General features: G+C 48.3%; 1 protein-coding gene across 6 annotated transcripts; it reads left to right on the top strand.

The window, feature by feature from the left end:
- The first annotated feature begins 5,967 nt into the window (after positions 1–5,967).
- Positions 5,968–26,493, top strand: KIF7 (kinesin family member 7). 6 transcript variants are annotated; one of them, XM_081291067.1, is made up of 20 exons: positions 6,023–6,105; positions 7,094–7,145; positions 7,836–8,187; positions 10,007–10,207; positions 10,550–10,943; positions 11,142–11,676; positions 12,094–12,210; positions 12,766–12,993; positions 13,798–13,934; positions 14,343–14,458; positions 14,612–14,764; positions 15,929–16,131; positions 20,459–20,656; positions 21,006–21,131; positions 21,309–21,485; positions 22,598–22,813; positions 23,476–23,682; positions 24,787–24,985; positions 25,071–25,217; positions 25,413–26,493. In XM_081291067.1, the coding sequence occupies exons 3-20, from the start codon at positions 7,860–7,862 to the stop codon at positions 25,781–25,783; spliced, it is 4,053 nt and encodes a 1,350-aa protein (XP_081147193.1). In that variant the 5' UTR covers positions 6,023–6,105; positions 7,094–7,145; positions 7,836–7,859; the 3' UTR covers positions 25,784–26,493. The 6 variants fall into 6 exon arrangements, with proteins under 6 accessions (XP_081147194.1, XP_081147195.1, XP_081147196.1 ...); XM_081291068.1 differs by lacking the exon at positions 7,094–7,145 and having other exon boundaries at positions 5,968–6,105; positions 13,801–13,934; XM_081291069.1 differs by lacking the exon at positions 7,094–7,145 and having other exon boundaries at positions 5,968–6,105; positions 14,615–14,764.

The raw sequence follows: 26,493 nt of genomic DNA, 5'->3' as shown, positions 1-26,493 counted from the left end.
CTTGGCAGGTCTTTGGTATAATGAGTCACAGGCTTCCATGTATAGTTTTGGAGTCTTAGGATGCCAAGAATGGGGACAAGGGAGTGGTTGGTGGACATATACATGTCCCCCCACACATTGCACAAGCAGCAGCAATTCCCTGGAGGGCAGGGAGGTATGGATCTGACAAGAGGGACCCTTCAAAGCTGATATGACAGGGCTGCAAAGGCAGAGTCCAGCCTAACTCTGGCAAGGCTCCAAGGGCATCTGCTGCCAAAGAGACATCAGGCCTGGAAGTGCAGAGAGAAGAGCCAACCATCCAGCCCCTCACTAATTCATGCTGCTTTTCTCTTGGGGTTCTGGAAACACACTCGAAATTATCCATTTCTCCATATTTCCGTGATCCTTCTTGCTAGGCATATTCCCAAAGGCAGAAAAGCCATCCTCTCAGTAACCCATGAGAGCTGGGGCCTGGGCAGGGCTGCAGTTGTTAACATGCCTGCTGTCCAGGCTCAGATCCCTCACCCAGCCCTGGACCTTAGCTGGGATGTTAGGGGCCAGTATATAGAATAGGAGAGCACAGGAAATAGTATATGATATAAAAATCTCTTTTTTTTTGTGCCCTGATCCTGGCCAGAAACAAGAACAAAATACTTCCTAAGTACCTCCTCAAACTGCAGAAATTTGCTTCTTTGGATCTAAACCTGATGAGGGCCTTTTCTTTGTTCTGGGAGGCATCGCTGTGGTGATAAGCCTTCTTGGTCAAGTGGATGTGAAGTCACATTCACATTCAGTATCTTTGTTAACTCAGGACTCAGGAAAGACCTCCACTTCACCCTGGGATGCTCAGGGTCCCTCTCCAGAGGAATATTCCATGCCCTGTATTCCAACTTAAAAACTGCACCTCCAATTCACCACACTCCTACTCATAACCTATTGAGCAGAACTTAGTCACATGACCCCACCTAGTGGAAAAAGGAAGCTGGGAAATATAGTTTTCATTTGGAGTAGATATGGAGCTAGTTAAAAATCAGGGGTCCTAAAAGGAGGATTAGAGGACAACTTGAAATCTACCACAACACTCTCCTTTCAATAGACATTTGAATTGTTTCTATATTTTTAGCTATTACATACCTTGTTGCAATAACTATTATTTTAAGAGTTTCTTAGGGAATAGGCTAGGAGAGGAATTCAAGTATGTGCATCATCAACAATTGATAAATTGTCCTCCAGGGTGATGTTTTGACTTACATTCTCACCTTCAATGTCTTCACCCAAACTTGATATTGTCTATTTTATCTTTTTTAAATCTGATGAATGTAAAATCTCAATGTGGATTTAATTCCCTGATGAGCAATGATATGGAACATTGCATTATATTTCTTGAATATTCATATTTCCTCTCTGTATAATGTCTGTGAAAACTTTTGAGCATCTTTCTATTGGTAACTTTTCTTATTCTCATTGATTCTTAGAAGTTCTTTTATTTCCTGAATACTAATCCTTTATCAACTATATATGTATCTTCTTCCAGCTGTGATTATCTTTTCATGGTTTTTTTCAATGAACAGAAGTTCTTAATTTTAACCTGGTTAAATTATCATTACATTTTTCTTTTTACTTTGCAATTTTAAGCTCTGTTTAAAAAAAAAACTATTCCATGACACGAAGTCATCATATTCCTTTGTATTTTCTTTTAATACTTTCAAGTTTTGCTTTTTACATTTAACTACTTTTTTGTTATGATTTAAGTAGAGATCCAATTTTTTACATCCATGTGGAGAACTGATTGTCCTTTACTCTTCCTTCTTGCTTCGAAGTTTTTGTTTCTCCTTAACTTAATACTGTAGGAAATTTAAGAGTGCTCTTAGAAGTCAGCTGGAAGCTTCTGATCTATTGATGGCTAATGCCATATAATATATCTTTTTTTTCCCCAGCACTAAGGATTGAACCCAGGTGCACTCTACCACTGAGCTACATTCCCTGCTCTTTCAATTTTATTGTTTTTTAATGGGATCTAGCTAAGTTGCCCAGGTTAGCCTCAAACTTGTAATCCTCTTGCCTCAGCCTTCTGAGCAGCTAGAGTTATAGGCATGTACCATTGCTCTCAGCCTAAATAATGTTTTCTTGAATCTAATTGGAGACCACAGATTCTGACTGATATATTGCATAGTCCAGCTTTCTACTAATCAGCACTGAACCTTCTGTCATAAATCTAGCTTCCAAACATGGATTCATCTGTTTCTGTGGCATTAACACATTATCTGAATTACAATAGTTTCAAATAATTTTCTTATCTGCTTTAGCAACTCCCTCCACGCTGTCCACCTGCAGTTTTGCTATTTCTGATGCTTTGCTTTTCTATGTAAATAATAAAATCAGCTTACCAAACTCCACAAAAGGAATTTCTATAGATTCAACTTGTTTCAATTACCTATAATTATAATTTGCTTTTTTAATGCCCATATTATTACTTGTAGGAACTCCTTTTAGTTGGGGACTTTGTCCTTTCAGGAAAATATCACACATTGTAAAAGCACCTGAATTTTCTGGCCCACACCCCAAAATATTCTAGTTCTTGACCTAGTATTTTTTATAGGGAATAGAGATAAAACCCCAAATTTGGACACTGGGGTATGCATACCAGATTTTTCCATGTGGGTATTGGTGTTAGACATAAAAGAATTCCATATTCATGGCTAAGAGTTAGGAAAAGTGTACTACTTTCTAAAGTCATAAATTCATATTGATAGGTCCAGCAATCTCTAGCACTACAAAATTCTTTAACAATTTTATTGTAACATAAATGTTTTAATTTTATTTTCTCAACTACTTAATTACTATAATTGCAATGATAATTATAATTAAACTGCTCTGGAATGTGATTTTTCATCCATTATTAACACCTTTTGTAACATTTATGTGCATAAAAATTCAAGTTTTGTGTTTGGTTTCATTAAGTTCAGAGTCTTAAACAGTCCTTTTGGTCCTCATGGTGGCAGGCTGCTCTGTACCATTCCTGTTCAGGCCCCCAACTTATTTAGAATATTTGGGACCATGGTGTAACTCTGCAGCATGTCGAGAACACTGGGGTTGCATCTACTTTTCCAAATTGCTTGAATTTTTAGTTTCTCTTTAATTGAATTGTTCAATAGAAAATGTCACAGCTGAGCAGGTGCAAGCTTGATTCACCTATTACTAGTTTTAAGAGGGGGGGGATGGAGAATTTTTTAATATTTATTTTTTAGTTTTCGGTAGTCACAACATCTTTATTTTATTTTATGTGGTGCTGAGGATCGAACCCAGTGCCCCGTGCATGCCAGGCAAGCGCGCTACAGCTTGAGCCACATCCCCAGCCCCTAGTACTAGTTCTTGATTGCTGCTGCCATCATTTGAGGATATCAGAATCTTGCTTCTTCACTCCTCTAAAGTGGACTCATATGCCAGTGATTGACCAGAGAGTTTCCAGAAGCTTCTGTTCAGACTAGGAGAGCACTTGTTTCAGGGCCTTGGCCACTTGTGCAGGTACTGGTTCCTCCAGCTCTACAGCCTGCAGACGGCCATTGGGGACTATCCAGCTCTGGTCAAGATTAAAGCAAGCATCACCCAGATTCCCAGTCTGTGGTTAGAAACTCTCTGGAGGCCAGAAGAGTTTCAAAACACCAAATCTGCTGCCTGCTGAGTCCCACATACTTGGTGGTACCTGGTGTGAGGCCACAAGGCCACAGAGTAGCACTTTCCCTGCTGTGGCAACAGGCTTGGAATTCTGCATACAAGGAGCCAGGTCCCCAGGGGCCTCCAATCCTGAGCTCAATATATCCTTGGCCCTAGTTGCTGCCCTTCTACATCTAGCAACAGGTTATCTTTTATGACAGCCACACCTTCCACAGCAACCTGCATTCCACACCCCAAGAACCTCTTATCTGGCATTGGTCATGGAATGATGACTTTCCCAGAGCACACAGCACCTTGCACCAGGACACAGAGCCTTCTGTACTGGACTAGGTGTCTGTGACCCAGAAGAAGCCTCAGGAAACCCCAGGAAAGTTGGGGGTCTCTAAGGTGCCCCACCATCGACCATCCGCTGGGGCTCCCTTGTGTTCCAGGTGCAAGGGTGAGGGAGGTCTAGAGGTCAAGACCTCTGGTGGTGGTGACCCTTGTAAGAGTCCTCTTCCCCCTTCCCCTGCCAGAGGCCAGGAGACCAGCCAAGGCTGATGGGAGTGGATCCGGGCCCTTCTGTGCAAGACTCTTTGAGACTTCTCGAGTCTGCAACCTTTGGGACCCAGGAGCACGGAGATTTCCTCTGCAACCATGTTCGGAGGAATGATTTGGAAGGGATTACCTAGAAATAAAGTTGGTGTTTGCTAGTCCACCATGGAGGCTTCAGAGCTCTTGTGCATTTTTCTTCTGCTTTCTCAATAAAATTGTCCCAAAATGTGAAAATAAAAGAAAAAGAAAAAAAAAAGAAAATGCCACAGCTTCTGCAACTTCTTAAGAGATACATATTTGGTAACCAAATGACAGTCCTTCATGATATGCCGATCAGGTGGCCAGGCTCTCCTATTTGAAAATTTTAGCATGTGGTTGTGGACATTTTGATGACTTCCCAATATCCACGTGATCTCATGGATACATCGAGCCCATTACAGCAACGCCATCCCCTTGCCAATGATTAGCTCAGGGGTGAATAGGTTCAAGCCAGGTGGCATATAAGATGTGAAAGAAAACTGTTCATAGGAAAGAATCCTTTGATCAAAAAAGCAGGACATAATGCTCACTTTTCCCTCTGGATGGTTTGTGTCGAAAGGAGATGGCAGAAAGAAGAGTTGAAGGACCCAGTTTAGCCAGGCATAGTGGCACATGCTTATCATCCCAGCAACATGGGATGCTGAAGCAGGAGGATCGAAAGAAAATTCATGGCCAGCCTCAGCAACATAGTGAAACCCTGTTTCAAAATTTCAAAAAATAATAAATAAAAAGGATTAGGGATGTAGCTCAGCGGTAAAGCACCCTTGGGTTCAATCTGGGGGGGTGGGGTGGGGGGAGAGAGAGAGAGAGAGAGAGAGAGAGAGAGAGAGAGAGAGGAAAGAAAGGGCCAGGTCCTGGCAATGTTGCCCCTGACTCAACCTGCATGGGAGCCCTCCTTCCTCCTCTTAGTTAACTGTGAGACAATAGATGGTCTTATTGTTCAAGTAATTTTAACTTGTGGCTTCTATTACTTGAGGTTGAAGTTTTCCTATTATAGTTCTATCTGAAGAGAGCTGACAATTTCTACACCCTTTAATTATGCTATCTATCTATACAGGCAATATTTTAAATAATAATAAATTAAATTTGATTACTACATTAGAGTTCAATTTCTCTAATGATATCTTAAGTGACAAACATGTTTCCAGAGCTTTTGTTTTTGCCGTGCTCGGGATGGAATCCAGGGTCTGCTGCATGCTAGACAAGTGCTCTACCACTGGGCTACACCCCGAGTCCTCCTTTCAGATTCTAATCGAAATTCAATGTGTGGTGCTCCCAATACAAACAATCCCTTGGAGATCAGAGGGATCTTTTGGCTATTTGAAGACATCATCTCCTTAAGGCTGCACGTGTGGACACCCTTTATGACCTCTCCTGGTGTCAAGTTTCCCTTGACAAGAGCCTAAGATGCAATTCAAATTCAAATGCTAAAATGGGAGAAAACAGTATTTTTTTTAAATGTGGGAGATGGAAGTTTCTGTGACCCCCTCCGCACCCGGAAGAATGGTTTGGGAGCAGAAAACAGAGATGGGTGAAGAAGGGACCCTGAGCCGAGTAGAATATTGTCTGGTGTCCAGTTCCGAGGCTTGACTTCTAGGAGACAAGGGGAGGACCTCGGAGGCTGCTACTTTCTTCTCCAGACCCGCCCCTCGCGCACCGACCCGCCCCTTTCCGCGGCTCGGTCCCGCCCCGCCTGTCTGCGGCCGACTCGGCGGCGCCTCGGGCTCCCGCCTCCGCCCCCAGAGCCCGGGCGGGCGGAGTTGCGGGTGAGAGGAGGGATGTTTTGGGGGGCGGGGGTCCAGATGACGGCATCTGAACGCGCCGCGCCGGGGCGTGGACCCTGACTGCGCTGCCCTGACTGCCCTGGCACCCAAGCAGGTGGGTGTGGGCCCCCGCGGGGCTGGAAGGCGAGGGCAGGGTGACCGGGGAGGCGCGCTCGCTCCCCCCTGCGCAGGCCTGGGTGGGTGGCACTGGGACCCGCGCGGCTGGACAGTGCCCAGCCGGCTCCTGGAAGCCCTTCCCTGGGTGGGCCGGCATCCTCCTTCCCTAAGTATAGGGGCCGGGACTGGCATCTCGGGCCTGGCCAGGGGGAGCGATCGCTGAGGCTGCGAGGGCCCGGGCCCCATTTTAATAACTTCTTCAAACTTTGCTGGAGCTGCAGCCCGGTGCCTGCAGACTCCGGAGCGGGTGGAATTGAAGGGGCTCCTTAGGGCGCGGAGCATTGTACAACTAGCAGGGATCCTGAGAAGCCCCGACCACCCCGGGCTCGAAAAACCCACGGAATAGGGGGAGGGCGCGGGGGACCCCACAGTATTGCGAGAATGATTTACCACCGGGGTGCTGAGGGCTGGTCACCCAATGATTGAATGAAGGAATGGTTGGGTTACACGTGCGGCGAGAGTCTAAATAGTAATTAACCAAGTGTTCTGCTCAGGGCTGAGGGATTGAAAAATGCAATAAGAAGAGGGAGAATGGGGATAGTTCCTTGGATGGGGATTAATCACTGTTTATTGGGCAGAACTGGACCTTGTGTTGGGTGCTGGTGATACAGCTCAAAGGGGACAAATAGATGTCCTGCCTTCCAGCCCTAGTCTGGACAGTGGAGGAGATACACGCCAGTAACTTGGCAATTGCAAGCTGTGGTCAGTGGCCGGTGGGGGCAGCACAAGGGACCATGTGTGTTCTTGTGAGGGCACAGAACAGATGAGTTTCCCTGACCTCTGAAGAAGGAGGGCTTAGCCAAAACCTGGAGAAATGAGATTTGATAATACTGGGTGGTTTTGAGGTTGGGGTCAGGGAGCTGAGTAGTTAGAGTAGGCAGTACCTGTTTTAAGGCTTACCTTTGATTTATTGTTTTCCTGTTAAGGTTGAATCCCAAGAGCAGTGGGAAGCCTTTTCTGGGGGTCACATTTAAGCAGGTGAGTGACACGATTGACTGCCTTTGCATTTTGAGAAGGTGCCCCCTCCTGCTGCCATGTTGGAGGGAACAGGGAAACAGAAGGAAGAGGGAAGGCTGGTCAAAGTCTGCCCATGAAGACATTAGTGGCAAGACCTGGGCTTTGTCAAAAGGGTGGGAAGCAGCAGATGAACTCAAGAGCTATGTAAAAGATGAAATTGGCAGGATTTGGTGGTAGGAGCTTGGTCTTGAAAGATCTGTTGGCTTTTTAGAAGAAGGTGGGGGTTGATGATGTGACAAAGACAGAGACCATAGGAACCCAGGAGGTGTTAGGAGGAGGACTTCCTTAGTGCAGTATGGTGCTCTGAGTATGCTAGCAAGTGTGTATTCACACATGTACGTTGTTCTGTGATAAAAGCACAGAAGGATGCAGCTGGAACACAGAAGCCCCTGGGTATCAAGTGGAGTATCCAGGCCTTGTTTTGCCAGTCATGGGAGCCATGAGATGTTACTGTGTGACTATATAATGGTTCTTGCAGTATTTGGGCATCAGGTTGGGCACAGAGGATGTTCTGAGTTTTGACTATCACCCCACCTACACACCATCCCTCTGAGGTCAGGAGCTGCCAGTCTGGCCCCAGATCACCTGCAGTGTGAGTCTGGCTCCTGGAGCACAGACACGAATGGCAAGGGCTTTTTATTCTCTCCACAGGTCTTGGAGCAGCTCTCCATCAACATGGGACTGGAGGCCCCAAGGCTTCCAGGGGCTGAGGAGGCCCCTGTGAGGGTGGCCCTGAGAGTTCGTCCACTGCTACCCAAGGAACTGTTACATGGGCATCAGAGCTGCCTGCAGGTGGAGCCAGGGCATGGTCGAGTCACCCTGGGGCGTGATCGCCACTTTGGCTTCCACGTGGTGCTAGCAGAAGATGCTGGGCAAGAGGCTGTGTATCAAGCCTGTGTGCAGCCCCTCCTTGAGGCTTTCTTTGAGGGCTTCAATGCCACCGTCTTTGCCTATGGTCAGACAGGCTCTGGGAAGACCTATACAATGGGAGAGGCCAGTGTGGGTGAGTGACTATACTGATGACCCTATGCCCAATTTGAAGGCATCCATGGCTGCCCCTGCTTTCCCTGTTGGAGGTGGAGATACTAGGGGAAGGTAATACAGATTTCCTTGACAGAGATCTGAAGTCCAAGGTGGGACTAGCCACATCAGTGGGCTGGATAGGAAGGAAGGGTTTTTGGAGGCAAGTAGATTTCGTAGGATGAAGTGAAATGTGGCCGTGCAGCCTGGCTCTGGGGACCTTAGCCGAGGCAGGGCATGGGAAGTTAACATGTCTCTGGAGGTTGTCAGGATGGCTGCTGAGGGTCAGGAATCTGCAATCAGTCCTGCAAGAGAAATGCTTTGGTTGCTGCAGAGAAGATTGCAGGCTGGTTTAGTGAGGCTCTGGAGCAGTTTTGAGAAAGTCCCTATGAGCCAGTTGAAGGAACTGTTCTCTTTTGAGTAACATAGATCATTTTCTCTTAGGTTACTGTCTTAGTGCCTTTGGGCTGCTATAAAAGAATATCACAGACTGGGTGGCTTATAAACAGAATTTTATTTCTCACAGTTGTGATGGCTGGGAAGTCTCAAAATCAAAGTTCTGACAGAACTGAGGGGAAGTTTCTTCATAAACAGCTTCCTTCTCTCAAACTTTGCATGGTAAAAGAGAGAAGGGGTCTCTCTCCAGTCTCTTTTATTAAGGGCACTGAATCCATTGACGAAGGCTGTGTTCCATGACCTAGTCACCTCACAAAGGCACCTTTCCCTAAGACTAAGACAATTAGGGTAAGGATGTCAACACGAGAATTTCCGGGGGGACAAACATTTAGAATATAGCTGTTAACAAGAGCATACTTGTTTGCTCAGGAAAATGCAGAAATACATATGCACAAATTAACTTACTTGATAATTGATTTCAAAAATCATTCACCCTGTGAGCATGCCAATACTCTGAGAAAATTATTATACTTTTACTTTTTAAAAAAATGATTATTTTATGCCCATTCTTTGGTATTATGTTCCATTTCTTACTAATATATCATAGGACCAGAAGTGTAGCTCAGTGATAATGTATGTACTTAGTGTGCTCAAGGTCATGGTTTATTCCTAGTACTGTGTAAAACAACCAATCAAAACTAAATCTATGTCTATATCTATATGGATATCTATATATCATGAATATTTCTCTGTATCATTAAATATTTTTATTTTTCAGTTCTAGAGACTGCCTCATACTAACAAGTGCTCTAGTCAGGAGTTATATCCCCAGTCCTTTCTGTTTTTTATTTTGAGACTTGGTCTTGTTAAATTGCTGAAGCTGGCCTCAAACTTGCAATCCTCCTGCCTCAGCCTCCTGAGTCATTGAGATTACAAATGCGTGTCACTGCACCTGACTTTTTAAAAAATGGCTGCCTGGTATTCCTTTATGAATACAGTATATTTAACCAGATGTCCTATTGAACCCTAGGATGAACACTCCAATTACTTCCTGGGGATAAATTTAGGAGTTCCTTTAATTAACTGAGCATGGACTATGGTAATGAATTCCCTGTCCTGGAATTAATCAAGACAAGGGTATCTGATTATCAGGGACATAGTGAAGGGGAAGCTTACATTATAAAAGAGGTTGTCTAAACCATGAAAGGTTGCTTCCAACTTTTGAATTCTGTAATTCTTCCTGACCACCCTGGAACATGGCCTGCCTTAGGCTGACCCTCCCATCCTGGTCTCTAATGTTTTCTCCATGCTGGAGTCCTAACCTCCAGTTGCTGGCAGGGACCTAGGGACCTTGGGTCATGTCAGCTGAAGGCATGGTGGTAGGAGGTCCTGTGGTGTCTCCCCAGCCTCCCTGCATGAGGATGAACAGGGCATCATCCCAAGGGCCATGGCTGAAGCCTTCAAGCTTATTGATGAGAACGACCTGCTGGACTGTCTGGTCCACGTGTCCTACCTGGAAGTGTATAAGGAGGAGTTCCGAGACCTGCTGGAGGTGGGCACTGCCAGCCGTGACATCCAGCTTCGGGAAGATGATCGGGGGAATGTTGGTGAGGAACCTTGGGGTCCTCCACTGACTGGGAGTGGGGCTTATGGCATGGCTGTTCTGAGGGCATCGCTCACCTGCCTGGGAGGGGCACCCTCTTAAGGGACTCCCAAGCCCTAGATGGTTTTGCTTCAGTTTCCCCTGTCTCCAGAGGGGGTCAGATGTGAGAGGCATTAATATAGGCATGGGGGGAAGCTGGAGTCCCGCCAAACCCAGAACAGGTTGGGCAGGAGCCCTGGACATGGGGGTGGGGGCCTGGGTCAAGAAAATCAGACTCTGCTTGCCTTCTTGGCTGGTCAGTCCTAGGCTGCTTCTGCACCGGGCTTACAGTCTTCTGTGCCTACAGTGCTGTGTGGGGTGAAGGAAGTGGACGTGGAGGGCCTGGACGAGGTGCTGAGCCTCCTGGAGATGGGCAACGCAGCGCGCCATACAGGGGCCACGCACCTCAATCGCCTTTCCAGCCGCTCACACACTGTTTTCACCGTGACCCTGGAGCAGCGGGGGCGTGCCCCCAGCCGCCTACCCAGACCTGCAGCAGGCCAACTGCTTGTTTCCAAGTTCCACTTCGTGGATCTGGCGGGCTCAGAGAGGGTCCTCAAGACAGGCAGCACGGGCGAGCGGCTCAAAGAGAGCATCCAGATCAACAGCAGCCTGCTGGCGCTGGGCAATGTCATCAGCGCCTTGGGGGACCCCCAGCGCCGAGGCAGCCATATCCCCTACCGCGACTCCAAGATCACCCGGTGAGCTGGCGCACCAATCTACCCTGGGGATAGGGGTGTTGAACCCACCAATAGGAACGGGCTTCCCTGACTTCTGGGGCGCACTGGCAAGCGCAGTGGGAGGTCTCTGCCCACCCGAGCCACGTTCAGGAGCGGCTTCTAGGTCTGGCTTTTGGTCCTGGATCGCTAAGACCCTAACCCTCACCGTCGTGCCCTCAGGATCCTCAAAGACTCGCTGGGCGGGAACGCCAAAACAGTGATGATCGCCTGCGTCAGCCCCTCCTCCTCCGACTTCGACGAGACCCTTAACACCCTCAATTATGCCAGCCGCGCCCAGAACATTCGCAACCGCGCTATGGTCAACTGGCGGCCGGAGGCCGAGCGGGCACCTGAGGAGGCAGCGGCGGGTGTGCGGGGGCCACCACGCCACCGCTCCGAGACGCGCATCATCCACCGCGGCCGGCGAGCGCCGGGCCCCGCAGCCAGCTCCGCAGCTGCAGCCGCCCGCCTGGGCGCCGAGTGCGCACGCTACCGGGCGCGCACCAACGCCGCCTACAGCCTCTTGCGCGAGCTGCAGGCTGAGCCGGGTCTGCCTGGCGCCGCCGCCCGCAAGGTGCGCGACTGGCTGTGTGCGGTGGAGGGCGAGCGCAGCGCCCTGAGTTCCTCTTCTGGGCCGGACAGCGGCATCGAAAGCGCCTCAGCAGAGGACCAGGCGGCTCAGGGACCTGGAGGGCGAAAGGCGGTAGAGATCCAGGTGTGATTTGAGAAGGGGTTCGGGGAGGAAGAGTGTCTTTAAACAGCCAGTTGTGCCACTTAATTTCGCTGAGCCTCTGGGTCTCTCCATCTGTAAAATGGGGATAAACTTGGTACCATGTCCTTGGTACTGTGTAAGAACTGAAGGTGTAATAAGTGCTTAGCATACTGTCCAAGCAGAAGTTGTTTCTGATAATACTAATATTAACCAAAATATAATTAATAATTACAGGAAATGGCCCAAAATGGCTTGCCATGTGGGATCTGGGGTGCCCTCTCCACCAGTGGGCCTAGATTCCCGATTGCACTGCAGGCAGAGCTCAGAACAGAGTGGGAAGTCAGAGTAGGGAATCAGGGCAGAGAAAGAGCCAGGGTGTGCCAGCTCCTTGCCCCTAAAACCTTCCCCCTTGCTCCACAGGAAGATGAGGGGGCACAGCAGCTACTGAACCTGCAGAGTCAGGTGGCACGGTTGGAGGAGGAGAACCGGGACTTTCTAGCTGCACTGGAGGATGCCATGGAACAGTACAAACTTCAGGTGGGACAATGCCCTTCTACCGTGCTGGGATGGTTTCTTGGGAGACGGAGTAGAGGAAGTCTGACCTGAGTTTCTCAGGATGCTAAAGTAGGGAACTGGGGACCAGGAGTGGAGGGACAGTAGAGATGCGGGATCACAACATGAGCCAAAGTGTGGAGGTGAGGAACAGAAGTGTGGGTGGGTGTTGAAAATGCCCAGCAGAGCACCTTTGCTGGGTCCCTGGAGGGTGGGACCTGAGGGGCAGCAGTGTGCACCTTAGAGCCAAACCTAACCAGGGCAGCATTGTGCCTGGCACCCTCTGGTAGCGCAGGGTTGAAGGTGGACTGGCTGGTGTGAATTTGAAGAGGGTGGGTCTAGAGCTCCAGTCTCTGGGAATGCAGTGGGTGGGTGGTATGGGAAAGGACTGAGAGGTGGTCAGGGGGATTTGGACTTATTCAGTTTTATTGGGGAGGGGGTCTGGTCTCAGACTTGTCCAGTTTCCTGCACTTATGCCTGTTCATGAGCATGTTCCCCTTGCATCCTGGACACCTGTCAGTACCTGGACATGTCTTGCAGAGTGACCGGCTGCGTGAGCAGCAGGAGGAGATGGTGGAGCTGCGCCTGCGGCTAGAGCTGGTGCGGCCTGGATGGGGGACTCCAGGGCTCCTGCAGGGCCTGCCTCCTGGGTCTTTTGTTCCTCGGCCTCACACAGCCCCTCTGGGGGGTGCCCACACACATGTGCTGGGCATGGTGCCTCCTGCCTGCCTTCCTGGAGATGAAGTTGGCTCTGAGCAGTGGAGTGAGGTGAGGAGGTGGTGAGGTAGGGTGACTGCTGGGCCTGGTTGGACTGGTCAGGCAGGGGAAGGACGATGCCAGCGCACATGTCCTTCACCCATGTTTCCATGGGACCAGCTGTGAGATATAAGGTGCCTCTTTCAGCTGTCCCTAGAGGAAGGGCCAAGAGTTGTGTGACTGTGTAGGGCTTCTCAGAAGGGTCCAGTGCTACTGAATATTGTTTGGAGTGAGGAGGTTCTGGCTTCTGGCACCGTGTGGAAAGCGTGCACCCCTGGAGATGGAGAGGTCATCACTTTGAGGCCACCCCCTCTGTCTTTGTGTGGTTCTCTTTGCAAGTTAACTCTAACATAAGCCCTAATCTTTCTCCATGAATCTTGGTCTCTTGCTTCTAGTCCTGCCACTTGGGGCCTTTGGGACAAAGTCTACTCTAGTGCTGCCTTTAAGCTCTAGGACATCTCAGCTCTAAAGGTCTAAGAGGACTTGGGTTGGGTGGAAATCTTTATATGCATCAGTCTAGGATGATATTGTTAATGTGATAGAATCTGGGTGCCAATGATCTATCTGTGAGATAGAGCAGGTTGTCACCCGAGGAGAATCAGGTGCTATGGGAGCTGGCGATGAGGAGGGAAGGAGGAGGCAGGAGAGTGCTGGTACCCCAGCTTGAGGTTGGGAAGGCTTCCAAGTGGCATTCTTTGAACTAGATCTTTAAGGTGTTGCAGGGCACACTGCAGGAAGAGACTTGGGGTGAGAAATGGCTCCTGAAGGATGCCCTGCAGGTACTCCTGTCCTGAAACCCTGACACCTCCCCGCTAGCAGGTGACAAATGGCAAGGAGGCTAGAGCTGAGTTGCCAACTGAGGCAGACAGACTGGGCAGTGGCTCTTCAGCAGCATCAGAGGAGGAAGTGGAGGAAGAGGAGGAGCCGCCCACACAGACCTTGCACCTGCGCAGGTGAGTGGGACCTCTGCCCAACCTGACAAGGACTAGCTCAGGGCCAACGCAGGGCTGAGTGAGGATCCAGGGAGGCTTCTCAAGTCCCAGGCGCTCTTGCCTACATGGCCCTTGCCATCCCTTGCGGGAGAGCAGGCCAAGGGCTGTGGGCTCTGGACTGTAAGGTCTTACTGGGGGTGGTGTGATGTGTGTGGGGGGGGGCAGGCCTCTAGGTTCTCAGCCTCCAAGGGAGTATTTGGTTCCTGGGACTCCTGAGCTCTGTCCCTGGCCTCTGAATTCTTCCAGACTTACATCCTGGGGTCACATTGATTCTGGGGGCTGGAAGGCCCAGAGGCCTCTCCTCCTAAGAGAGGCTAAGCTGGGGCAGGGGCTTGAGGGAGAATAGGGACCCCTGCTTCTGCCCTCCAGAAATGGGATCAGCAATTGGAGCCAGAGGGCGGGGGTTCGCCCAGGAAGCCCACCAGACAGGAAGGGCCCAGAGCTTCACCTTGGAGAATTGGATGCTGCCATTCCAGGGCCCAGAGGTAAGCTGGGTGGGCTGTAGAGGAGGTCCCCTACCTTTATGCCTCCTCCCCAGTTCTGGGTGGGCCATCCTGGGACAGATCACACACCATCACTGGCAGCCCCCTCCCTCACTCTCAGTCTGGGTGATGACCTTGACAGTCTGCCTGTTACAGCAGTTGGTGGGAGCAAGGCCCCAATTCAGAGCCGCCAGGCCCTTGCCGCCATGGCCTCTGAATGGCGGCTGGCCCAGGCCCAGCAGAAGATCCGGGAGCTGGCCATCAATATCCGCATGAAGGAGGAGCTCATAGGCGAGCTGGTCCGCACAGGTGAGGGGGAGCATTACAGTGAGTCTCCCACCTGAAGGTGATTTCCTATCTATTACTTCTCCTGTACTGTTTTTGAGAAGGTTCAGAAATGAGATGGTTAGGAGCAGGGACCAGAAGGCCTACATGTGAAACTCAGCTTAGCCTCTACTAGCTGAGTGACCTTAAGCAAGTATCATAACCTCTCTGTGCCTCAGTTTTCTCATCTCTACCTACTTTGTAGGGTGGTTGTGAGAGTGAAATGAGTCAGTTCAGGTAAAGTGCTTAAAATAGCTCTCAGTAACCAGGCAGGGGTGGTATATACCTATAATTCCTATAACTCAGGAGACTGAAACAGGAGGATCGAAAGTTCAAGGCCAGCCTCAGCAACTTAGCAAGACTCACCATGCCTGGCTATTGCTGGTATATTTTGAAGCAAATCCCAGACACAATGTCCTTTCATCTCTACACCTTCTAGTATATCTCTCTAAAAATTTGGACATTATTTACCTGACATAATGCCATTCCATTAGCAAAGTTAACAAAACTCAAGTCCTCTTCTTTCTTCCTTCAGTGTTTAGAATCTAAAGCAGGAGGGCCTCGTGCATGCTAGGGAGGCATTCTGTCACTGAAAACTCGTGTCCTCTTAATTTCCAGAGCATAAGCACATTCCCTCAATTATTCAACAATGTCTTCATAGCTGGTTTGCTTGAATTAGCCTCCAAATCGGGTCCAACACATATCATATTTGCTTTTTAGATTTCTGAAGTTTCCCTTTTTCTCCCTTCTTCACAGTCATCCTGTAGAATGTGCCAGACCCCAAATATCTTAGGTTAGTCTGTTTGCTTCCTTATGGTATCATTTTAACTTATTCCTCTGTCCTCCATATTTCTTGCAAGTGGAAGCTAATTCTAGAGGCTTAATTATATGCAGGTTCAAGATATGTATTTATTTTGGCACATATAGGTAAAAATATAATTAGGTAACTTGTATTTGTTTTGGGTCACTGCTGTGGATGAGGCTCATTTAAAAAGTGAGTTGATTTAAAGAAAAAAGTCACAGTACTGGTGGAACAAAGGCTTGGTACAGCCCATGGAGATGTTCGTGGCTAACAGGGCTTGGGAAGGGGCTGGTGGCCCTCTTTGGGGAGAGTGGTCACCTGGGCTGATGTGGCCCACTCTCTTCCAGGAAAGGCGGCCCAGGCCCTGAACCGCCAGCACAGCCAACGCATCCGGGAGCTGGAGCAGGAGGCAGAGCGAGTGCGGGCCGAGCTGAGTGAAGGCCAGAGGCAGCTGCGGGAGCTGGAGGGCAAGGAGCCCCAGGATGCTGGCGAGCGGTCCCGGCTCCAGGAGTTCCGCAAGAGGGTTGCAGCAGCCCAGAGCCAGGTGCAGGTCAGTGTTGGGGCCTTAGGGGGCAGAGGATGGGGGCATCAATGACCTCCCAGGATGGGGTCCCTCGGACCGGGATATGTGATTCCAGAGCCCTAGCCCATTGTGGAACCTGTGTATGCTCAGAACCTCATGCACCACCCCTGGGTGCTGGGGCTAACTCCCTCCAGGCTCCCCAGGGTGGGGCTAGTATTGTACAGAAGCTAAGGTTGACTTCGTATTCCACACAACAGAGGCAGAGAGTCAGGTCCTGCCTGAAGACCACGTAGGAGACCAAGAGAGGGTGAGGGTGGGCATCCAAAGAAAAACTACTATGCAGCCCTCTGTCCATCCAGCAACAGGTCGCCTCCAAGTGCCCCCTTCGCTACCCTTCCATCCCATCCTCCCTTTCTGTCTACCTGTCAGTTCATGTTACTCTTCTTACCCATCATCTTTCTGGCCTTTCATCAGTTTGATTGACTGTCTATTTATCCACATATGAACCACCCTTCCATTCCCTTTTATCAATTCATGCATTATCTATCTGTATTTGTGTGCTAAAGTAGCACAACATAGTATTTACAGTCTGGTTGGCTTAAACAACACAAGTTCAGTTTGTGTGTATATGTGTGTGTGTGTGTGTGTGTGTGTGTGTGGTTTTGATGTTAGTTATTTTAATGAATCATAATAATAGCCATTATTTATCAGGTGGTTAGTATGTGCCCAATACTGTTAAAACTGTTAAAACACTTCATTAACTAGATTTCTTTTTAAAATTATGCTTGTTGAGATATAATTTATATATGGTAAAATTTGTCCTATTTAGTTTTATAGTTATATGAATTTTGATAACACAAATATAAAAAATGACAACATGTAAATATGGATATATAGTACTACAGTGAAAATATAGAATATATTACCTTGTTTTCCTTCTTTTTTTAAACAAATAGAGAAATTAGTTTCAACATATTTTCATTTACCCAATGGATTACCAACATAATTTGCAAAGAAAATAATTGTTAGTAAAGATATTTCATGTTCATTTTCTTTGTTCTAGTAATTCTTTGGAATCTAATGTCTATTTAACACATAGCACACCTCAATTCAGACTAGACACATTTCAAATGCTCAGTGGCCTCATGTAACCAGTGGCTGCCATATTGGCTCCTTTCTCCATCTTTCTCCTTTTGGTGAGACATACACTATAGGCTACATGATAAATCCCTTGTTATGTGGTTTCTTGTTGAGTTCCACTAGAAAGGGACACCAAAGAGATGAACTTAGAATATACAAGAATAGAGCAAGGTGTTTTATTCCTCCCTATAAGACTCTAGACTGTGAGTTGGTTTCCACATGCTTTTGGTGGGAATAACTTCATTTAGGTCACATTCTCGTATGAGTTTTTCATAATGGTTCTCTCTTCCTTCATCTCCTACCTCTCCAAGTTTATGGAAGGAAACGTGTTTTACAGAATTTGTTAGTTTCCCTCAAGCTTGTCCTTACCTTTATAAATACCTTATTAAACAATTTTTACTCTGATTGATCTTTTTTATCCTTGAATCTTGAATAATGGATTTTTAATTATAAGAGATTTTTAATTATAAACTTCATCTCATATTACAGGCAATGTATATACACATACCAGATTAATTATATATTAAAATATAACGTATAAGATGCTAAAACTTTTTAAAAATTTATTTTATTTTATTTATTTATTTTTATGTAGTACTGGGGATCGAACCCAGTGCTTCACACATGCAAGGCAAGTGCTCTACCACTGAGCCACAACCCCAGCCCCGATGCTAAAACTTTTAAAGAAAATATTTGTGTAACTTTGTGAAGAGAGATGGAAAACAAAAAAATACAAAATAAACAAAAACCTGAAAAATTAAATGAATATTGTAGTTAAAATTTTTATGTGTAAAAATTTATCCAAAAGGGTTGAAAGAGACATGAATTGTATTACAGGTCATTTTTGTTTATTTTTGATATTTAGTTTGACTTGATTTCTTCTTTGGTTGGCTTTTCCTTTATTGTAATTCTTCCCTTTGCAGATTTTCATTGTTGTTTTTCACTCCCTCCTTATGGAATATTTTGCCAAGAATGTTCTGAATTGCAGGCTTTCTTGCTGTAAATTATTTTAGCTTTTGTTTATCATAGAAGGTTTTTATTTCATTATCAAACTTGAAGCTTAATTTTGCTGGATGTGATTCTTGGTTGGCATCCATTATCTTTTAGAGCTTGGTATATGTTGTTCATGGATTTCCTGGCTTTGAGAGTCTGGATTGAAAAATCTGCTGAGGTCTGAGTTGGTCTTCCCTTATAGGTAGTCTGATTTTTCTCTCTTGCAGCCTTTAAAATTCTAACCTTATTCTGTATGCAGGGCATTTTCATTATAATGTGTCTTGATGTAGATCTGTTATAATTTTGTACATTTGGTGTCCTATAGGCCTCTTGTATTTGATTTTCTAGTTCATTCTTGTTGCTTGGGAGATTTTCTGCTATTATTTCATTGAAGAGATTGTGCATTCCTTTGGTTTGAATCTCTGAAACTTCCTCTATCCCAATAAATCTTAAATTTGATCTTTTGATGGTATCCCATAATTCTTGGATATTCTGTTGATGGTTTCTTATTATCTTCACTGTGAAGTCAACTTTATATTCAAGATTGTATATTTTGTCTTCATTGTCTGAGGTTCGGACTTCCAAGTGATCTAGTCTGTAGGTGATGCTATCTATTGATTTTTTTTAAAGAGAGAGAGAGAGAGAGAGAGAGGGAGGGAGGGAGGGAGGGAGAGAAACATCTTTATTTTATTTTTATGTGGTGCTGAGGATTGAACCCAGGCCCCGCGTATGCCAGGCAAGTGTGCTACCGCTTGAGCCACATCCCCAGCCCCAATCTATTTAGTTTTTTAAATTGGCTTATTGTTTTTTTTATTTCAAGGATTTCTGTTTGATTTTTTTTCCCTCAGTATCTCTATCTCTTTGTTGAAATAATCTCTTGCAACCTGTATTTGCTCTCTTATTTCTTTGTTGGAGTGATTGATTTTTGCCTGTATCTGCTCACTTAGTCATTCTTTAATTCCCAAATCATTTTAGTTATGTGTATTCTGAACTCCTTCTCTGACATTTCACCTACTGCACTATCTATGGATTTTATTGTTGTAGTATTTTGGTTTGTTTGGGGCACTTTCCTCCCTTGTTTTTTCATGATGTCTAAGAGTCTTCCTCTCTTGCAGTGTAGATCTGAAGTATGACAGCTTCTGCCCTATTGTCTTATAGTGTCACTATAGATTACCAATACCTCACTTTTAAGGGGGAGAATCAGTATTATAGTACTCATTGTACCCAATGTGCAGCCATATATTGGTTAGCTTCTATTTTTACATTTACAGTTTTGTCACTAAAATCACAAATGATGAGTTCGGTTATCTTCTACCTTATAGTCAATAGGTTTGCATAATGGTTTACAGTTTCTAATGGTAGGAGGGGGCCTAGTGGGTTGGCTGAGATGTGTATGAGGTAGGATGTTAGAATATGGAGGTATTAGATTATATGACTAGTGAGAGGGTAATCATAAGAAGTTGGCTGTTAGTAGGAGAAACAAGAGATAGGCAACCCCATGCAAGACTCCCTGTTACCTCAGCAACAGGATAACTGTTAGCACCCCTAGAAGAGAAACCTCTGGTGCAGCCAGGCCCACAGGGACCTTGGTGATGTCTTACCAGGTCCTTATTATTGTCCCTTGATAGAAGCAGCAATATCCCAGTTTTGTGATGGTGGCAGCCTCAAGCCTATATGTACCCTGATGTTGGGCTGTGGAGCCATGCTTTGGTGAATAAGAAACCCCAATGTATGTGTGGGGGGCTTACTGCATATCTCTGGGGTGGGCCTCTCCTCTGGAACTCCCCATATAGGAATTTTAGGGGACACAATTTTACCCCATAATACTATCCATCCTAATTTTTACCTTCACACGACCTGCTCACCTATCCATCCACCCTTCCATCCATCCATCCCTCATTCATTTCTTCCTTTCTCAGTTTAGGGGTCCAAGAGGTAATAAAATAGAGTGGTTGAGAATATGGGCTCTGGAACTGATTGCCTGGGGTTGAACCCCAGTTCTGCTACTTACTAGCTGTGTATTCTTGGTCAAGTTCCCGAACTTCTCTGTGCCCCAGTTTCCTAATCTGTAAACTACGGTTAATAACTGTCATACATTTTCATAGGTTTGTTAGGATCATTTAATACATAGAGTACTGCCCACCCTTGGTGAGTGCCAGGTACTACACTGGGCATGCACTAGCCCCTGTGCCTGGCCCAGTGAAGTCTGTATGGGTCCCAGGCATTGAAGGAGAAGAAGCAGGCAACAGAGCGGCTGGTGTCGCTATCAGCCCAGAGTGAGAAGCGGCTGCAGGAGCTGGAGAGAAATGTGCAACTCATGCGGCGGCAGCAGGGCCAGCTCCAGAGGCGACTTCGTGAGGAGACAGAGCAGAAGCGGCGCCTGGAGACAGAGATGCACAAGCGGCAGCACCGTGTCAAGGTCAGCCTGGGCCCCAGACAGGCGCCCTGTTTGAGTAGGAAGCAGAGCCAGTCTCAGCCTAAGGCACCCAGACAGGCACTTACCTGCTCCCACCATCCCACCCAGGTGATCCTAGGAAGTAGCTCAGATATTTTTTTTCTCTGAAAATGAGGAGCATGTAGGAAAGTGAGAGTTCAGGGAGGTGAAGCGTGGAGGTGCTGGCAGCTCCTGGGGACAAGTGTTCGTATCTGTTTGCTGGGGAACACTTGCAGGATGGTCTCAGGAGTGGGGCAGGCTCTCTTGGTGGTTTGGGGCATCACTCTGGGCAGCTCTGGAAGGATGCCCCCTCCCCACTGGGCTTCCTCCCCAGGAGCTGGAGCTGAAGCATGAGCAGCAGCAAAAGATCCTGAAGATCAAGACAGAAGAGATTGCAGCCTTCCAGAGGAAGCGGCGCAGTGGCAGTAATGGCTCCGTGGTCAGCCTGGAGCAGCAGCAGGTGGGCTAAACTGAGCCTGCTGTGTCACCATGAGCTCTGCAACCTGGCTGGGCAGCCCTGGCTTATTGCCCAGGGGTTGGCTGCTGGGTCTGCCATCTCCTCATTGGAACTCAAGGGGCCGCCCTCCAGCCAGAGTTGGGAACTAAGGTCCCTCTTTGCCTCCCCACTCTCCCTCAGAAGATAGAGGAGCAGAAGAAGTGGCTGGACCAGGAGATGGAGAAGGTGCTGCAGCAGCGACGGGCACTGGAGGAGCTGGGGGAGGAGCTCCATAAGCGGGAGGTCATCCTGGCTAAGAAGGAGGCTCTGATGCAGGAGAAGACGGGGCTGGAGAGCAAGCGCCTGCGGTCCAGCCAGGTGAGGTCCTAATAGGTGAGGTTTAGCCAAGTGAAGACCCTCCAGGTAATAACCTGCCAGGTGAGTTTCTGCCAGGTGATGTGCCCATTAGTGAGGTCTGGACAGGTGAATGTCTTCTAGTTGATGTCCCTGCCAGCTCAGATCTAGGTAGGTGGGGTTTTAGGTGATGTCTTCGCCAGATAAGATCTAGGAAGGTGAAGCTCTGTCCTATGGATCCTCAAGAATTCTAGGGCTTTAGGATATTAATGCACATGTACTGGTATGTGGGACAAGAGTATCCATCCTACAATCTATTCACCTCATTAACCATTTATTTGGATCCTGTACAAGCAGAATAGGAGGAGCAGGTGTAGGTAGTGGTACAACCAACTAGAAAGAGACTCCCTAAACTTTGGAGGCAAGCAGGCCTGGGCAGATGGACCTGGGTCCACTGGTATCATTTTTCCATCTTGAACTCAGATTCTGAGCTGGTTTCTTTTTGTCAAATGGGATCAGAATGTAGCCATAAGGATTAGAGGGAATATGTCAGATCCAAAGCCTGTTCCAGCACTGGTACTTAGGCCAGATTACAGAATGTTGGCACCTGCAGAGAGAGCAGGAGCACGCCCCAATCACTGTGGAGAGTTCTGAGATCCAACAGGTGTGAAGTGCTGCTGGATGATCTGTAACTTCTGTTGGCCATTAGTGCCCTTGCTTTCTTCCATATCAGCCTCCTGGAAAGGCTTTTGGGATTTGGCCATTAATTTCTTGTAGCGCTTTCATACACAGTCCAGCCAAATCGTCTCGGTGACAGGCCACTGCCCCCCAGCTCTGCCTTTGCCCATGTTATCCCCTCTTGCTACCAGGGCCTCTTCCCTCTGCTTGTCTGTGTTCTCCTCCAGGCCATTTCTGAGGGCCCCAGCACAGATGCTGTGGTCCTGAGGGCCCCCAGTTCCCAACCTTCTGTGAACTAAAAGTCAGGCCTCCTGCTCAGCAAATATCTGGACTTGGGGTTTTTTTGAGGGAAGGACCTGCATCCCTCTTAGCATTCAGTGAGTAGGTTGGGCCTGTTCTGTCCCCACTGTGAGGATGGCACTTGTTCCTTCCCTAATCCATGGTGGTGCTGCCCCCAGGCCCTGAATGAAGACATTGTGCGAGTGTCAAGCCGGCTGGAACATCTGGAGAAGGAGTTGTCCGAGAAAAGCGGGCAGCTGCGACAGGGTAGTGCCCAGAACCAGCAACAGATCCGAGGGGAGATTGACACCCTGCGCCAGGAGAAGGACTCTCTGCTGAAGCAGCGCCTGGAGATTGACAGCAAGCTGAGGCAGGGCAGCCTGCTGTCACCCGAGGTACATCCTGAGGGTGGCCACCCAGCTCAGCTGCTCCACCTCAGCCCTCTGCTCCCAGCATCCATCTTCCTCAGCCCCCTCTCCTGGCTCTCTATGGGTGCTGGCCCTGCTGTTGGGGACGCAGGCCCTCTGTGTGTGTTAGGCCCTGCACAGCGTGGGAGGGGCTGAGACGGCTGCTCCCTGCTTCAGCGCCCTTGACTGAGACACAGGGTCAGCTCCCAGTCTGTGCTATACTTGACCCTATACTCGCATATCTTAACTCTGCTTTTGAAATCGTGTCAGGAGCATGCTTAACATGCCTCATGGCCCACATGGACTTGCTTCTCCAAGCAGAGAGAAAGCCTATGCTGCACGGACTCACCCAGGAGCCCCGCCTCCCGTTCAGTGTTGGGTGCTGGGAGCTCCTGAGTGTGGTGTGAGCTTGAGAAAGCCTCCTCCTAGCAGTCACTGCCCTCACTCTGGGTTGGGCTTTGACCCAGGTGTCCCTGTTGGTATCACAGTGAACAGGATTACATTTCTCTTGATGGGCTCAGGACAGTCTCATGTTGAGGGGACACTGAAGACCTCACTGTGGATATGTCTTGACCACTGCATGCCCGCTCAGGACTTTGATGTTCAGGAAGCCCAGTACTTGCCCTCCATGTGTGCCCCTCTCCCCCCAGGAGGAGCGGACGCTCTTCCAATTGGACGAAGCCATAGAGGCCCTGGATGCTGCCATCGAGTACAAGAATGAGGCCATCACGTGTCGCCAGCGGGTGTTGCGGGCCTCAGCCTCCTTGCTGTCCCAGTGTGAGATGAATCTCATGGCCAAGCTCAGCTATCTGTCATCCTCAGAGACCAGAGCCCTGCTCTGCAAGTATTTTGACAAGGTGGGTTACCAGCCACAAGCCCTCTGCCTCCATCTTCTGCAACTTGGGTGGCAGAGATGTCTGCTTGGCAGTTCCAGTGAATACTCCCTTTCCTTCTGAATGGGACACGGGATCAAGGCCACCTCTAGGCCAGTCCTCCAGTCCTCACCCTTTGGAAGCCTGCCTTGCTTAGTGCAGCTAAGACGCAGGCTCCTTCCCCATTTCTCGTCTGATTGCCAATTTCAGGGTGGCCCTTGCCCAGATCATGGGTCTCAAGAGAAGATGGTTTGTCCCCTAGGGACATGTTTGGAGATACTTTTGGTTGCTATGGGGGTAGAGGCCAGGGACGCTGCTAAACATCCTACAGCGCATGGGACAGGCCCTACCATCAAGAATCATCCAACCCAAACACTAATAATGCAGAGAAGTCCTGGCCTAGGTGATTTTCCACAGCTGAGACTGTGCTCCAAAAGCATAGAGACACGTGATGGGAAAGGATTTGAGACAGGATGACAAGGTCCTTCTTGAGAATCAGCTCTAGTCACGTGGAACCACAGTCTGGAACTCAGTTGAGAAGGTGTCTGAAGCCACTTGGTTGGGCAGGTGTTTTAGTCAGCTTTTTTTTCTTGTTATCAAAAGACCCAATAAGAACAATGTAGAGGAGGAAAAGTTGATTTTGGCTCACAGTTTCAGAGATTCAGTCCACAGTTGGCTGACTCCTTAGCTCTGGGCCCAAGATGGAGCAGAACATCATGGTGTATGGGTGTGGCTGAGGAAAGCAACCAGGAAGCAAGGACAAAATATAAACCCCAAAGGCATGCCCCCAGTGAACTACTTCCTCCAATCACACCCTACCTGCCTATAGTTACCACCTGTTTACCCTATTAGTGGCTCTCATAATCTAATCGTTTTACCCCTGAAAATTCTTGCATTGTCTCATACGTGATCTTTTGGGAGACACCTCGTATCTAAACTATAGCAGCAGAAAAGACCCTGGTGATTTCTCAGTGCCTTGTGCCATGGGGCCAGGTTTGCCAGCACTTGGTACCCCTGGCTGAGGGTAACTTGCTACTCCTGGTGGGGGATGGAGCCGAAGGGGGACTGAGCCTGGCTGGTCTCGGGCAGGTGGTGACACTGCGAGAGGAGCAACACCAGCAGCAGATTGCCTTCTCAGAGCTGGAGATGCAGCTGGAGGAGCAGCAGAGGCTGGTGTACTGGCTGGAGGTGGCCCTGGAGCGGCAGCGCCTAGAGATGGACCGCCAGCTGACCCTGCAGCAGAAGGAGCATGAGCAGAACGTGCAGCTGCTCCTGCAGCAGGGGCGGGGTGAGCAGCCAGGGGCCCCAAGGCTTGGGACTCTGCTGTCTGCCTGCAGCCCCTCACCCCTGTCTCTTCTGCCTTTCCTCACTAGACCACCTCGGCGAAGGGTTAGCAGACAGCAAGAGGCAATACGAGGCCCGGATTCAAGCCCTGGAGAAGGAACTGAGCCGCCACATGTGGATAAACCAGGAGCTGAAACAGAAGCTCAGTGGGGGGAATGCTGCCGTCCAGAGCAGGGGTGACTGTCCCCCCCCATGTTGGGTCTACCCTGCTGTGACATTCCTTTGTCTGGGGAGCACTAACAAACCATCCTTACTTGTGTTTTTATTGGCTCATTTCTCAAATTTCTTATTGTGCTGTGGTGTTGGGAGGCTAGACTCCAGCACAGTGTTGCCATCCATTTCTGACAAGGACATGCTGTTTTCTGTGACAGGTGGGGAGAGGAAGAGCCTCTGCCTAGACAACAAATCAGGGCCTGGAGGCGAAGATGGGCTCCACGCAGCAGTACCTGAGCTTCTCTGGCAGTCCTCCCTCCCCGAAGGGGTCCCCCGTGCCCGGGAGGAGCCTCGGGACTTGGTCCACGCCCCATTACCCCTGACATGGAAACGCTCCAGCCTGTGCAGCGAGGAGCAGGGCTCCCCGGAAGAGCCAAGGCCGCGGGAGGCACCAGAGCCCCTGGTTGGGCGGGTGCTCTCTGTGGGTGAAGTGGGGCTGCCCTGGAATTTTGGACCTTTGTCCAAATCCCGGCGGGAGCCAAGAAGAGCCAGCCCAGGGATGATCGATGTTCGGAAAAACCCCCTGTAGGACATTGGGACCTTGCCTCAGAGAGACATTCCCATCCCACTAAAGATGCAGTTGCCTGCAGTTTGCTTCTGTGGAGGACAGCCCTTACCTCACTACCTGAATCCAGGTCCTCATGATTAATTGGAGTCAACAGATTTGGGCCACAGCCCAAAAGAACTGTTCTTTTAACCTTTTTTCTGGGGTACTAGAGATCAAACCAAGGGCCTTGTGCATGCTAAGCATGCGCTCTTCCACTCATTTTTTAATATTTTGTAAATTCTGCAGGGTGCGGTGGTACACACCTATAATTCTAGCGGTTCAAAAGGCTGATGCAAGACACTTACAAGTTCAAAGCCAGCCTCAGCAACTTAGGGAGGCCCTAAGCAACTTAGTAAGGCCCTGTTGCTAAATAAAAATAAAATGGACTGGGGATGTGGCTCAGTGGTTAAGCACCCTTGGGTTCAATTCCTGGTATAAAAAAAAAAAAAGAAAGAAAGTAAATTTCTATCCTCCCACTTCCTTTAAGCTGCAGAACCTGATTGTCACCTGTTAACTTACTCAAGTTTCATGACAATTCTGGCTTCAGGCATAACCCTATGCCCATAGTTCTTGGGTTCAACCAGGGTTGTCACAAAATTTTCAGTGGCAACAGGGTTGTAGTTTAAGTGGTCTTATGTAGATGGCAGAACTGGGAAACGTAGCATGTTTTTAGAATTTTAAAAACATTTCAT

Source organism: Spermophilus citellus (genome assembly GCF_964194105.1).
Source record: "Spermophilus citellus genome assembly, chromosome: 4".
Lineage (NCBI taxonomy): Eukaryota > Metazoa > Chordata > Mammalia > Rodentia > Sciuridae > Spermophilus > Spermophilus citellus.
The sequence above is the reverse complement of the archived record's forward strand: the minus strand, read 5'-3'. Positions and strand labels throughout refer to the sequence as shown.

Excerpts from the sequence above, each read along its gene's own strand:
- KIF7 (XM_081291066.1), top strand. The coding sequence starts at position 7,860 with ATGGGACTGGAGGCCCCAAGGCTTCCAGGGGCTGAGGAGGCCCCTGTG. Across the intron at positions 13,935-14,342 it reads CAGACCTTGCACCTGCGCAG|AAATGGGATCAGCAATTGGA; the intron begins GTGAGTGGGACC and ends TCTGCCCTCCAG. Across the intron at positions 24,986-25,070 it reads GCTCCTGCAGCAGGGGCGGG|ACCACCTCGGCGAAGGGTTA; the intron begins GTGAGCAGCCAG and ends TTTCCTCACTAG.